Source organism: Penaeus vannamei, chromosome 36 (genome assembly GCF_042767895.1).
Source record: "Penaeus vannamei isolate JL-2024 chromosome 36, ASM4276789v1, whole genome shotgun sequence".
Classification (NCBI taxonomy): Eukaryota; Metazoa; Arthropoda; class Malacostraca; order Decapoda; family Penaeidae; genus Penaeus; species Penaeus vannamei.
In genome coordinates, this window is record NC_091584.1 from 21617511 (window position 1) to 21632780 (window position 15270).

The window sequence follows — 15270 nt, forward strand, 5'->3', positions numbered from 1 at the left end:
GTCTCTCTCTCTCTCTCTCTCTCTCTCTCTCTCTCTCTCTCTCTCTCTCTCTCTCTCTCTCTCTCTCTCTCTCTCTCTCTCTCTCTCTCTCTCTCACTCTCCCTCTCTCTCTCTCTCTCTGTCTCTCTCTCTCTCGCTCACTCACTCTTCTTTCTTTCTTTCTTTCTTTCTTTCTTATATATATATAATATATATATATATATATATATATATATATATATATATATATATATATATATATATATATATATATATATATATAATGTATATGTATATATTACATATATGTATATAATATATATATGTATATATTATATATATGTATATATATGTATATATAAATATGTATATATAAATACTGCGGCATACCAGCTGAACTGTTAAAGGCTGGTGGTGAACCTATGGCACGGGGGTTACATGCTGTCCTGGCTGCCATCTGGCAGTCCGGTTCCATTCCTCCTGACCTGTTGAGGGGTGTGGTCATCCCTCTCTGGAAGGGGAAGGGGGACCGTTGGGACTGCAGCAATCACCGAGGCATCACACTGCTCAGTGTACCAGGCAAGGTTCTCGCCCACATCCTTCTGAGACGTATCAGAGACCATCTACTGAGGCACCAGAGACTGGAGCAATCCGGATTCACTCCTGGTAAGTCCACAATAGACCGTATCCTCGCGCTTCGAGTCATTGTAGAGCGCCGTCGTGAGTTCGGGCGTGGGCTGCTTGCAGCCTACATCGACCTCAAGAAGGCGTTCGATACGGTGCATCGGGAGTCACTTTGGGAGATCCTGAGGCTGAGAGGAATACCAACAAGGATTATTGGACTAATAGCAAGCCTGTATACTGGTACTGAAAGTGCTGTAAAGTGTGGTGGGGGCCTGTCGAGCTTCTTTCCTGTTAGTTCAGGAGTGAGGCAAGGCTGTGTCCTTGCACCAACTCTTTTCAACACTTGCATGGACTGGATACTGGGCAGAGCTACTGTTCAAAGTCATTGTGGGGCAACGCTGGGCAATATCAAGGTTACAGACCTTGACTTTGCTGATGACGTTGCCATTCTATCTGAGTCTTTGGAAACCCTAGTGGCGGCTCTCGATGCATTTAGCAATGAAGCGAAGCCCCTGGGTCTAGAGGTCTCCTGGACCAAGACCAAGGTCCAGGAATTTGGGGACTTGTTAGGAGAACCTGTTCAGTCGGTACGTGCTTGCGGCGAGGACATTGAAGTCACAGAGAGCTTTACATACCTTGGTAGTGTAGTTCATAACTCTGGGCTGTCAGACCATGAAGTCAGCAGACGGATTGGCCTGGCAGCAGGGGTCATGAACTCTCTCAACAAGAGTATTTGGAGATGTCGGTACCTGTGCAGAAGGACCAAGCTACGGGTTTTCAAGGCCCTGATAATGCCAGTTTTGCTATATGGTAGCGAAACCTGGACATTGTCCTGTGCCTTGGAGGCTCGTCTTGAAGCCTTTTGTAATAGGTCCTTGCGCCAGATCATGGGGTACTGTTGGCGGGACCATGTGTCCAACCAACGGTTGCACCGTGAGACTGGCACAAGCCCTGTTATCTGCACAATCCGTGATCGCCAACTCAGGCTATACGGCCACCTGGCTCGCTTTCCTCAGGATGATCCTGCCCATCAGGTCGTCTCTATTCGAGACAACCCTGGATGGAGGAGGCCTGTGGGACGACCGAGGAAGTCATGGCTTGGGCAGATCGACCAAACCTGCCGTGAAGAACTAGAGATGGGCCGAGTCCCTGCCTGGCGTCTAGCCATGAGGGATCCTCGTAGGTGGAAGCGAAGGGTGGATGCGGCTATGCGCCCCCGTCGGCGTCAGCCCCCATGATGATGATGATGATATATAAATATGTATATATAAATATGTATATATAAATATGTATATATAAATATGTATATATAAATATGTATATATAAATATGTATATATAAATATGTATATATAAATATGTATATATAAATATGTATATATAAATATGTATATATAAATATGTATATATAAATATGTATATATAAATATGTATATATAAATATGTATATATAAATATGTATATATAAATATGTATATATAAATATGTATATATAAATATGTATATATAAATATGTATATATAAATATGTATATATAAATATGTATATATAAATATGTATATATAAATATGTATATATAAATATGTATATATAAATATGTATATATAAATATGTATATATAAATATGTATATATAAATATGTATATATAAATATGTATATATAAATATGTATATATAAATATGTATATATAAATATGTATATATAAATATGTATATATAAATATGTATATATAAATATGTATATATAAATATGTATATATAAATATGTATATATAAATATGTATATATAAATATGTATATATAAATATGTATATATAAATATATATATATATATATATATAAATATATATATATATATATATAAATATATATATATATAAATATGTATATATAAATATGTATATATAAATATATATGTATATAATATATACGTACATATATATATATATATATATATATATATATATATATATATATATATATATATATATATGTATATAATATATATATATATATATATATATATATATATATATATATATATATATATATATATATATATATATATATATATATATATATATATATATATAATATATATGTACATATATATGTATATATATATATATATATATATATATATATATATATATATATATATATATATATATATATATATATATATATATATATATATAGTATACAAATTCTTATACATATATTATCTTCTTTTTTTTTTTTTTTTCTATCAGGTAATGTTCGAGAAGTACGGGTTTGCAGGAGCCTTTGTGGCTATCCAAGCTGTGTTGACCCTGTATGCACAAGGTCTTCAGTCAGGTGTTGTGGTGGACTCCGGTGATGGTGTTACCCACATCTGCCCCGTGTATGAAGGATTCACACTCCCACAAATTAGGTAGGAAGTGGCTTTTTGTTTAGGTTTTGTCTTTTTTTAACAGTCTATCTTGTCTGATTATAATTTGTTTGCAATTCTTAGTGTGATCAAGAAGACTAGTGTTGGAAATTTTGACAGTTGAGTATAACACCAAGGTCATGTTTGGTTGCCTATTGTCACTTGAATTCTTGACCACCCACAGGCGATTAGACATTGCCGGTCGCGATATCACCGTATACATGATCAAGTTGCTGTTGCTGAGAGGGTATGCGTTCAACCACTCAGCAGACTTTGAGACAGTGAGAATGATGAAGGAGAAACTGTGTTATGTTGGCTACAACATTGAACAAGAGCAGAAACTTGCAACAGAAACTACTGTCTTAGTAGAGAATTACCAGCTGCCAGATGGTCGTATCATTAAGGTTAGTTTAGAATATTGTGTTAAATTTTATTAGTAGAGCATTTTTAAAAATTTGATGGGTTGGAGGTGGATTTATATTGTTGCTGAGACTGCTTATTTATGCAGTTTTACATACACACAAAACACTCTTGAGACTCTTATATTCACACACAATTATACTTGCACTTGCCCTCACTAAAAAAAATTGTAGAGTTGTTAATGCATATTTTATTTTACCTGAAGGTTGGTGGTGAGAGGTTTGAAGCCCCAGAAGCCCTGTTCCAGCCTCACCTCATTAACGTAGAAGGCCAAGGCATTGCAGAACTCCTCTTCGACACCATACAGCGCTGTGATATTGACATTCGACCTGAGCTCTACAAGCACATTGTTTTGTCTGGTGGATCTACTATGTATCCCGGCCTACCATCACGTCTGGAAAGGGAGTTGAAGCAGCTGTACCTGGAGAGAGTCTTAAAGGTAGGGATTTCATCTTCCTTTGGTGCAGTGATGATTTTCCTCTGTATATTATAGATTTTGCTGTGTAATATCTTGTAGTGTGGTTTCTATAGCAACACTAGGGTGCGTGTGTGTTACTTTTCTGTCTGGTTGTTGCCAAGTTGTTGATATAAAAGGGCAGGAAAGGGATATGGTAGCACTCATAGTTTTTCCTGTATTGAACCCCTTATAGTCTTACTTACCTTGAGGGTGGAGTTCTGCATATTATACAGTCAAGCATGTTCACCACAATCCCACAAGGCCTGTCGTCTCTTTGTTGTCAGAAGCTGGCAGAGTTTTTCCTTTGACTTTTTCATTATCAGTGAGATGTTTGTAGTGTTCACTAATATATCTGGTACTGTTTGTCAAGTTTCATCCAGTCACACGTACAACTGGAGCCAATCATACATTCATACTTTCGAGTGAGTGGAATTTAGTTAATGTGAATTATCATTATATCAAGCCAAATGCCCCATCTTTTCCTCCAATATTTCTCCTCCACACACCATTGTATTATGTAACATCTCTTGTTTTATAACTATGAGTCTCCATTTTCGTTCATACACAAGAGGGAACTGTGATAACTTTTGCAGCTTTCTGTTCCATTGATGCTCTATGTATTAGATTTATGATTGTGATGCTCTATGTATTAGATTTATGATTGTGATGCTCTATGTATTAGATTTATGATTGTGAAATATACATTTTATATGTAAAATATAGCTCTTGCAATATCAGGAACCAAAATTCGCCATTGTGGAGTGGAAAATCATGGCATTCGTGTGACTTTCTTGTGCCAGGGGAATAGACAGGCTTGAATATTTGCTGGTCATAGGGTTTAATTCATCTTATAACGCAAGCCTTAAACATTTCCTCGTACCAGGGTGACGTGGAGAGACTGTCCAAGCTAAAGATCCGCATTGAGGACCCCCCAAGGAGGAAGGACATGGTCTTCATTGGAGGGGCAGTCCTCGCCGATGTCATGAAGGACAGAGACAACTTCTGGATCTCAAGAGAGGAATACCAAGAGAAGGGCGTCCAAGCTGCATTAGAAAAACTCATGCCTGGCGGAGCTTCATAAGAACAGTGGGGATAGTGGAAGAGATAGATCAGTTGTTGCTGATATTGTGGTTATATTGATGTCTCCCATGACACTGTTGATTTTACTTGATGTCTAAGGCTCAGGCTGGGGTTTTATCTTTGGTGGCCGATGGAAGCATAGGAAAATGTCAGTTATATTTTATATGGTTGTCTTAACGGTTTATGTATTTTCAGCCAATGCCTTAGTAGCAAGGATGGATGTGGAAATCTTGATTTTTTTAAATCTCAAAAGAAATGCTGTTGCTCTAGAGGGTTCCAACTGTTGTTATGAAAAGCCAAGTATTGTTTAAAGATATTGCTCTCATTTCCCTCAAGTTACAGTTCTTCCACCAGTATGGGTATTGCAGTTGAAATTTTGGCTGCATATTGTTTGTAAAGTTGTTGTTTTTCCCCATAGAAAAAGATCCTACTTCAGCATTCTTTTTTTTTCTTTTTTTTTTTTTCTATTAAGCACAGTAGTGTATTTAGATAGCAAATTCTTTTATTAAACAGTAGTTTTGTTTTATCCATCCTGACATTAAGGCTCAGGCCAGGACTGTATGTATTGCCCCTGCGGATGCCTACCTAACGAGTCCCCAACATTTCCCTGATTGTTTGCGACTGTGTTCCCAAATGGACACCGTAAACAGCCGATTGATTTCTGGAATGCCATTTATAATGGTTATTCTTGTTGATGCCCATGTGATTAGCGATTTAGTCATAAGTTATTCGTAATCCCTCGGAAGAAGGAGGGAGTTTTGCCATACAAAGTCATAGCACCAACAAAGCACAAGTCATGAGAGTGAACTTCGGAGAAGGGACATGTAGTGAGCAGTGTTTAATATGATAAAAGTCTTAGATCTTCATTTACTCCAGTGTTGACTCCCATTCCATGTTAGTAAAGAATCGTAAAGAAAAATTGAATGAATTTGGAATTCTGTTGAATGGTGCTTATGGAAAGAGAATGCCGATATGCATTACTTTTTAGGGAGAGGGACATAGGATTGACATATGAGAAGAGTTTGTTGAAAACATTTGTGCATTTGTTATGTCAGTGATGAATCCAGTGAGGAAAATTACCCCAAATATTTCTCCAGTTCCTAGCAAGGTACCCGGGTGAATTTGAATGGATCAGAATGTCAATTTTGTGTATGAAATTTGAGTTATGTTGCTTTTTCAGCAGGTTCATTTTGGTTAATTAGTGTATGGTTTATTCAGCTTTAGCACACTTTTTTCTTTCTTTTCTTCGTTTCTTTGGTACTTTCCACAGTGTGTATTTTTTAGTGTATGATTGTGAATATGCACACACACACACACACACATGCATATACATACACACACACATGCTCCTGCACAAAAAAATACACAAGTAAACAAAAATGCAAACACACACAGTCACATGCATACATCATAAACAGAAAATACATGTCACATAACTAAAGAAAAAGTAATTTGTTAATATTTTTATAAAAAAAAAAAGTTATACTTCACATAGTGCAGACATTGATCCCTCTGAAGGTTAAAGTAGAAAATTATAGTATTAAATGACATTATGTGTACAGTACACCAGATTAAGATTATCATTAAAAATAACAGCAATAGTGCATTAAACTGGCAAATAACCACATGCAGTATTGCTTATGTACTATTTAAATAGGTAAACAATTAGCCAGGAAAACAACTCTCAAGAACAGAGTATAATTTATAGTGCAATAAGGAAGTTGGACACTGCAAGGTAAAAAAGCCTTTGCAGTTTGGTGATCCAGTAAAAATATTCCTTTCGTGACTTCAGTTTGGTTGCGAACGCAGACGGATCACAACGAGAGCTTTTATGAGAACGTGCTGTTCATAGTAACCCTTTTTTTTTCTAATTTTTTACTCGGCAGAGGTTCCTTAATTTTACTGGATGTGTGTATGTGCGTGTAAATTCCCAAGAGAGGGAGAGGTATTGCCTCTGCGTCTGTTGTTCCAGAATGTAACCTTAAATGCATATCATGAACATATTGCATCTATATTTTGGTAATTAATGATTGTTTGTTCATGTGTAAGGCATTTAGGGTTAAACCATGAAAAAAGAATCTGTCGAGTGAAGAAACAAACAAACAAAAAAGAAAAATACACAAACATATTACCTATTTAAAAGAGCATTTGAGAAAAGCGGTAATGTTAGTACTTTTGTATTTATTTGTTTATTGGTGTGTAAGTTTATGTATGTGCACATACATACATGCATACATACATAATATATATATATATATATATATATATATATATATATATATATATATATATATATATATATATATATATATATATATATATATATATATATATATGTATGTATGTATGTACGTATATAATTTTTTTCCCTTATGTAACTTGGAGTAATTGATTTTTATGTCAGAAAAATTATTTCAGAATCACAACAGCTCAAAGTTTTTCCTTTTCTTCTTTATTCAGAGGTAGATTATCAGATGTCCATTGTTATCAGTTTGTATTCTGTGTGTAAAAATAAACAGTGGATGTTGCATTCCAGTTTTCGTGCAGTATTTATGATACTTTCATATACACGAGTGATTATTTTTAAGCGATGTGTTAAATGGCTTGGTAATATACAGCTTCAGAAATAATCTACTTCCTGTTGTGTAATAAATTATAAGGTTTGATTGTTAACTGAACTTGTATGTGATTAATAAATGAAAGTAATCCAAAATTGCGCCTTTTATTTGTATCTGATATATTTTGTTTGTAAACTGACTAATATGACAAAGTACTATTTAGTTATTTATATATTGCTGAATAGTGGTATTCATATGTATTTTTTGTAATTAAAGTATTTCAATTTCCATCCAAATGATAATATGAATGTACCAGCAGAGTGTAAAGATATGCTGAAGAGTTCCTAACAAAAAAGAAATACATTTTTGTCTACTTGCTTGTATGATGTGAAAAGGAAATATTTTTAGTAAAGTAGCTTGAGATATTTTTGGGAGTAACTTGTAAAAGCTATAATATGTTTACATGATTTAAAGTATTAGCCAATACTAGGAAACTGATCAGTAATACTCATTACAAGTAATCTATTGATAAAGATAATTGAATTATACTTAATTTGCAGCTCATTGCAGGGCAAATTTCAGGTCTATAGAAAACTGAAATATAGTTTTGTGATACTCAGAGTGCATATACATTTACCACCCTGAATGTCTTTCATGATAATTTAGTCAATTGTTGGTGTTGTGTTGCATTAAGAGTGGTAATGGTATGCAAGTCAGATTATGCATATTTCCACTATTAACATTCCATTAAATATACATTAAGTGATATATCCTGGGTGTGGTGATAACCAGAATAACTTAAGTAATTTTAAGTAAAAACTAAAAGATTTGTTACAAGTTAATGTACAGTATAAAATGGTCATGATGATACATGTAGCCTTTTGTTATAATTGTAGTAATTTCATTTTGTATAGGAGTTACCTTTATAGAAATTCTGAATTGTTTACGACTTTTATTTCTGGTGTTCCGTATGAAGTGTATTAGATTATCTCATTAAGTGTTTATGACTTTTATTTCTCATGAATTATGAATTGGTTATGATTCTGATGAAGTGTAATTTCATTGTTTGCAGAATATGGATGCAGTTGGTAGAGATTGTACAATATGTATTAATTCAGTAGTTATTCATGTGTATAGTATTAATGTCTCAATAGTTATTGCTGCACTCAAGTGAAAATTGGAAATTCTTCTAGTTTTCTAATATCTATGCCCAGAATAATTTTCTATGTTGAATGCCCAGACTTTGTCAAATGCATTCAGCTATTTTGATTCTGATAAACATTGTGGACACACTTTATTTTATTATAACAAGGTGTAAAGAAAAAAATAGTAAACGGAAAACAAAGATCTGCACTAAAATAGCAAAATATTCAGCTTGGAAATGATCAAAGAAATATGTATGTTGGGTATATTGCAGTTTGTGAACAATCATTACATCCTAATATGTTTCCATTCTAAATTTTAAGATTTTATTGGTATTGAGAATACTTTTAATAAAGATAAAATGTTTCATAATGGACCTGGTATAATCCAAGGTGTTTCTGGGGTAATGATGAGGTCCAACATTTTTCTTAACTAGCATCTGTTATTTGTGTTGTCTTCTTACCCATTTGGAGCCAAAAAAGTTCCAGTGAAGAGTGTTTTTTATAACTGTTAGTGAATAGACTCCACATCTTATTTAAACACAGATTGCTCATTCAAACCCCCTTTACCCCAATATTTTACCATAGTGCTATATGACCATTGATGTCTTGCATGTCTATTTGTTTGAACCCTTAACCATCAAACACACACTGAAAGAGTACGAATGAAAATTGATAATTTCACAATACCAGATATTTCATTAACATTCCAATATTTCTCCAGAATCCTAATTCGGAAAGCTACCTACGAATTGGTAGATATATATAATTTAATTTACATTTGATCACACACACACTTCATTGCTGTGTATATTATTTTAGCATCTTATCCTATGTATGGCAGGATCTTTGGTTCTCAGCCTGTGCAGGATAATATTTTGCAGTTGATTATATCTTGTATCTTAATATCTTGTATCTCCATTTACTCCTTTCTAGGCTGAAACTTTGGGAAACTGGATGATTTCAGCTTGAAAACATGACTAGAGATGAAAATATACTTCAGTAATTAGTATAAGGATAATGATAAGGGAATGTTCTCAACTGTTCCACCAAATATAAAACCACCATTCTCCCATTAATTAGAAGGTAAGCAATCTTATGTAATAATTCACAATAGTTTTTTGTAATTTATTAGTGTAAATGAAGCACTGGAGTGAAAAGTTGGTGTATGGCAAAAGTTTATTAAATAATTTAGTGTGTGCATACTGTTTGCACGAGGGATGTGCAAATGCTGATCAGGTCAATATGTTTGCAATATTGTCCCTCGGTGGGTGGTCACATGTATAATAATGACATCAGATTGAGGGTCACAAAGCAAGGCACTTAGGAATCACTTTTTCCATCGGCAGGTGAGGTAGAATGCACGATCTCTTGTGTTGATTTTATCAATGAAAAAAGGAATATATATATATATATATATATATATATATATATATATATATATATATATATATATATATTATGTATATTATATATATTATACATATTATATATATTATATATATTATATATTATATATATTATATATATATATATATATATATATATATATATATATATATATATATATATATATATATTTCTTTGTAGATCTCCGTTTGTTGTACTATTTTATCGGTTAGATTATATTCGTGTTCTATATAGATAAGAGCTTTTCGATTGGCGGCTTACTGGCGAAATCCGTTCCTAAAGTTGTTTAATCCATTAGCCTTTTTTTTACACTCAGAGGAAACGAAATTAACTAATGGCATTTAGTTAGATCTTTAAGTAATTTCGAATTTTTGAATAAGCGTATTTTTACCACAGCCAACCGTATTAATCAGCTGAATGAAACGTATGATCAACTGTAATCATTAGGGGAGCATTTGATGGCCCTTTCCATATTCCTACCAGGAAGGACGGAAATTACACGCAAGGTAATTGAGTAACCCTGCTGTAGATCTTGACGTGGTTAATGCCCGAGACCAGAGGCAATATCATCAGAATACTGTAAAAAAAAAATAAGCAAGAGAGGGCATCTGAAGAAGGGTAAAATCTTCACTGCGATTTTTCTAGAAGAGGAATGCTGCACATTCCCCGGTTTGTGAAAACACCGACGAACTATTCCCTAGAGCAGTTTTCTCAGTGTACGGGGTCGCGTCTCACAGAATAATAGGCAAAACAGCATATACTATATGAATAGTTGTGTTAGAAGAGAGAAAGAGAGAGAGAGGACACAACATGAAATAATTTTCTTTCTGTAGAATCAAATCACGTTGCAATTTTACATTTTATGCTCGAAATTTCCATTGGTCGTAGACTTTTCCCACTTGTTTTCATTTTGCTTATATTTTATATACAAAGGTAGAAGATATGTAACGTTTCACATGCCGCATAAACCCAGATGTAAACACTACTGACACGTGTTCAGTAATGGTTGAATAGGATCGTGGGGGTAGTGCATGAAACCAAGCCCTGTCACGATGAAAAAAGGTCGGATGACACGCAAGTTTATAGGTGTTTGATGGGGTCACGGCAATAACATGTGTTGCAAACAAAACTCCCAAAGCCTACTGTGGACATCAACATCAGTTGTGAAACGAGGCGGACCTCTTTTTCACTGCGTGTTCCTGCCGTAAAGCGAACGACCGGCGGTGTATTGGCATCGGTGTCCACAGCGGGTGGCTTCAGGGCGGTTTGTGGTTCATAAATTGCCATGGATGATTTCTTGTTGCGCCAAATCGCCCAACACTTGTGATCTCTACGCATCCGGTGAGGCAGGTGACCTTTCAGTAAGTCGGTGTTGTGCATAGTGTTTGTTTATTTGTTTAATTACTTATTTGTTGTTCCTTATTTAATGGTTTCTGGCAAAAATAGAGTGTAAAGTACTGCGCCTCCGAATTGACGGGTATCTTCGTGAGTGGACCAGTCATATTTAATTCACAAATTAAGTGGGTTTCTAAGAGTACTTCAATAATATCAAAGTATTTAAAGGGGTGAAGTCGGCAGAGCGTTCGTTGTAGAGGAAGATCTACTTGTTCGGGATAGCCACTGGGAGCTCTGGTATCCTACCGGGAAGGACGGAAATTGCTAACGCCCTGGAACTTTTCCTAAAAGCTCTAGGATGCACTGACAATCTCGGCAGGTGAGAGTAACCCTCTGCCGCCGGTGAGCTTGGTGTAGCTTACTCTAAAGATCTCGACGTCTGCCTGAGCTAGATATACGGTATCTCTTATTCATACCTGCCGTTTCGTTTTTTCCCACTCTCCTTTTTTTACTGTTTAACATGAATAGAGGGTAACAGGGGATAAGAAAGGCGGCAATAATATCACCTCTGAGAGGATAAATGTCCGACATGCTACGACTTTTCTCTGCCTTTTTGTTCGAACTTTCTCCTTACTAACAATAGGAAATGTCATCGAATACATCACGTGATTGCCGACGTCCTTAGAAACGCACACCGAATATCGTTGCGTTAATGAGCCCTGAATATTTGGGACAGTTGTCATTTCCGGGGCAAGTCAGACGGAACATGAAGGAAGCCATGTTGCCTAAAATCATACAGTGAAGTCGATTATAAGATCTACATTTAAGCTTCTTTAATTACAACCTATGTTTTCCGGTCCTATCAATATTTATATATATATATATATATATTTTTTTTTTTGTGTAACTATAACTATGATTTAATAAACAATCACACCAGCGCACGACTCGTGGAAGAGTCATTCGGTAGTTCACAATCGCCTTCGAAATCCGACGTAACCGTGAATCACATTTTCTGAACAGTCATAGTTCCTTTCACTTTCTTATCTCTCAGTATATGTATTAAAGGCCTTCCCTTTGTAGGTCTGGTTTTATGTACAATTACAGCTAGTTTCTTTTTCGTTCTCTAATTCCAAGGTACAGGTTTCGTCGCTTTGAGTACATTTCTGGTCTATTTTTACCTTACCCTTGCAGTAATTTTTTATGGTATCTGTTCTTTTAAGGTATAATTTCCCCTCCGCCATGTATTTATGAATGTCATATATATCATCAAAATATATTTGTGGCTGGATTAAGATATTGTTCAATTCACCAGTCCATAGAAGAATATTACTCCTTAGACTTCGTATTATTCTTCCGAGAAACATGACTAGTTTTATGCATCAAAATCATGTCCCAAAAAATCACATCATTTCGTTTTCATCTCAATAAACAAAATACGGTCGTTAGTGCATTATGCTTAGTTCGATCATACTGAATATCTGTTCTTCCGTCAATCAACGAAAGATTAAATACGGCATATCGTCTCCGTACCGAATCTACCGTGCACTAGCCCACGAATATGACATGCATAACCGTGTCTAAATCATGCAAGCCGATGGAGGGGTTGGGGCTCGTTGCGAGGATCCGCGTGGTTGCACAAGAGGAGGACATCACGAAAGGTTTCGCCTGATGAAGCAAACGCGGTCATTCCCTAAGTATTGGAGTCTTTTTTTAAGAGTATTTCGTTAAATGACTACGAGGAGGAAATGGCTGAAGTGTAACACACACACACACACACACACACACACACACACACACACACACACACGCACGCACGCACGCACGCACGCACGCGCGCGCGCGCTCGCTCGCTCGCTCGCTCGCTCACTCACTCACTCACTCACTCACTCACTCACTCACTCACTCACTCACTCACTCACTCACTCACTCACTCACTCACTCACTCACTCACTCACTCACTCACTCACTCACTCACTCACTCACTCACTCACTCACTCACTCACTCACTCACTCACTCACTCACTTTCTCTCTCTCTCTCTCTCTCTCTCTCTCTCTCTCTCTCTCTCTCTCTCTCTCTCTCTCTCTCTCTCTCTCTCTCTCTCTCTCACTCACTCACTCACTCACTAAATCAAGACTGTTTTCCGGACATCTGTGCCTTGTCAATCACCCATCTTGAAACAGTATTGTGTACTTTACAATTTCTGGGAATGAAAAGATTTTTCAGGAGGCCCAGTTTTCTTCCATCACATTCATAATAGCTTACAAAAGACAAGTTACAATATTCTTATGGTACTCTGGGCGATACGATGACGTACTGATGACTGGTAAACTTATGAAAGCGTGTACCTTCTTTATACTCGCCGCCGTTTTTAGGTAACTGGAGAATGATTAATCATGAGATGGTTTTATTTGTTTCGTGACGGGCAGGAACCCGTTCATTGGGAAGATATGCTATCAGATTTCTATTAAAACGATTAAAGAGCGATAACAATTCTGTGTTGATACAATGGAACCAAAAAGCCTCAATGCGTACAGATGAGACTGCAGTTTCGAGAGCAAATTTCAGATATTATTTTCAGCCGTAAATGTGAGATTTGATTTTTGATTTTTCAAATAATTCAGTAAAGTTTTTTGGGAGGTTTTCTTTCAGCGACTTTGATGATGTGAATCAAGCCTACATGGAACATTTTATTACAATACAGCAAGGAATGGCTAATTCATTAACTAAAAATAGATTTTTCAAGCAGCCCTGGATTAGCTAGTACACAATAAATACGTGTATACAACACAATGGAACACCGGTACTTGTTTTGTACATCTAAACAAGCAGCTATGGCGTCTTGGGACGTCGTCTTGCACGAATACATTTAATTTTGATAATTAAAAGATAATTTCTAAAATTTGCAAATAGGGTAGTGTTGGAATATGACTGTTGCATGCATTATATATAAAAGTGTTGTCAGAACATAATATAAAGAAGGGATGAAGTTTAAATGGATATATGTCTAGTATCTATTAACCATATATAACTTACATATGTTCTTAGTTGCACCACTGCTATATTGTATTGAGGGAGGGGGGGGGGATCTCATTACTTTTGAGAAGTGGGATTGATGATTTACCCTAAAGATGCAATATAATTTTCTGCATTTAACAATACAACATAGTTTAACTTCTTTTAAGCCAGTGTCCCATATTATGGTCCATTTAGCTTATTTCTCATTCCTCTACTTCATACCTTCTCATTTCTTCTCTTCATGTAGTCTACATTTCTCTTTGTCTCTAAGAGTGTTCTTACCAAATAGCACACTGGTAACATTTGTTTCCCCTTTGATGATATTGACCACTAGGGAATGTGATTATTTGTCACTTTATTATAATGAATATTTATATATATTTTTTTTTGTCTCATGTTTTTATATTTTAGTCACTACTTATTGTTAAAATGGTAATTTCATAACTTTTTCTGTTGTTATAGAATACATGGTTTTATTTTATACATATACTTGATTATCATGTATGGCATTATTTGTTATTTCTTTGAATATTATTTATAAAATATATTTTTTCTTTTATGAATTTTCTCACTTATAGCCTTTAGGTTTGTGTAGTCTCAGTTGATTGAAAAGACCTTTAGTCTTCAAGAAGTATGAATCTTAAAATAAAATTCCCCATGTTTGTATGTGGTTATAGATATAGAGATTTCTCTTTCAGATTTTTATTAACATTATTTTGATTTTGTTATCAGTTAAAATCATCATCACATTAAAAACTACATACATGTTATGTATTGGGTGGAAGGTAATTTTGGAAATAACATACAACATTAGGTGTACAAGATGCCTTTATTAA

The 15270-nt window shown here is 35.1% G+C and overlaps 1 protein-coding gene across 2 annotated transcripts in view; it reads left to right on the forward strand.

The window, feature by feature from the left end:
- Arp2 (Actin-related protein 2) overlaps positions 1-7682 on the forward strand; it is a 17486-nt gene extending 9804 nt beyond the window's left edge. For both annotated transcript variants that reach the window (XM_070114408.1, XM_027364566.2), the window contains 4 exons: positions 2855-3015; positions 3197-3416; positions 3638-3871; positions 4773-7682. In XM_070114408.1, the coding sequence (XP_069970509.1) occupies positions 2855-3015; positions 3197-3416; positions 3638-3871; positions 4773-4970 (813 nt within the window). In that variant the 3' untranslated portion in view covers positions 4971-7682. The remainder of the gene's footprint in view (positions 1-2854; positions 3016-3196; positions 3417-3637; positions 3872-4772) is intronic.
- The last annotated feature ends 7588 nt before the right edge of the window (positions 7683-15270 follow it).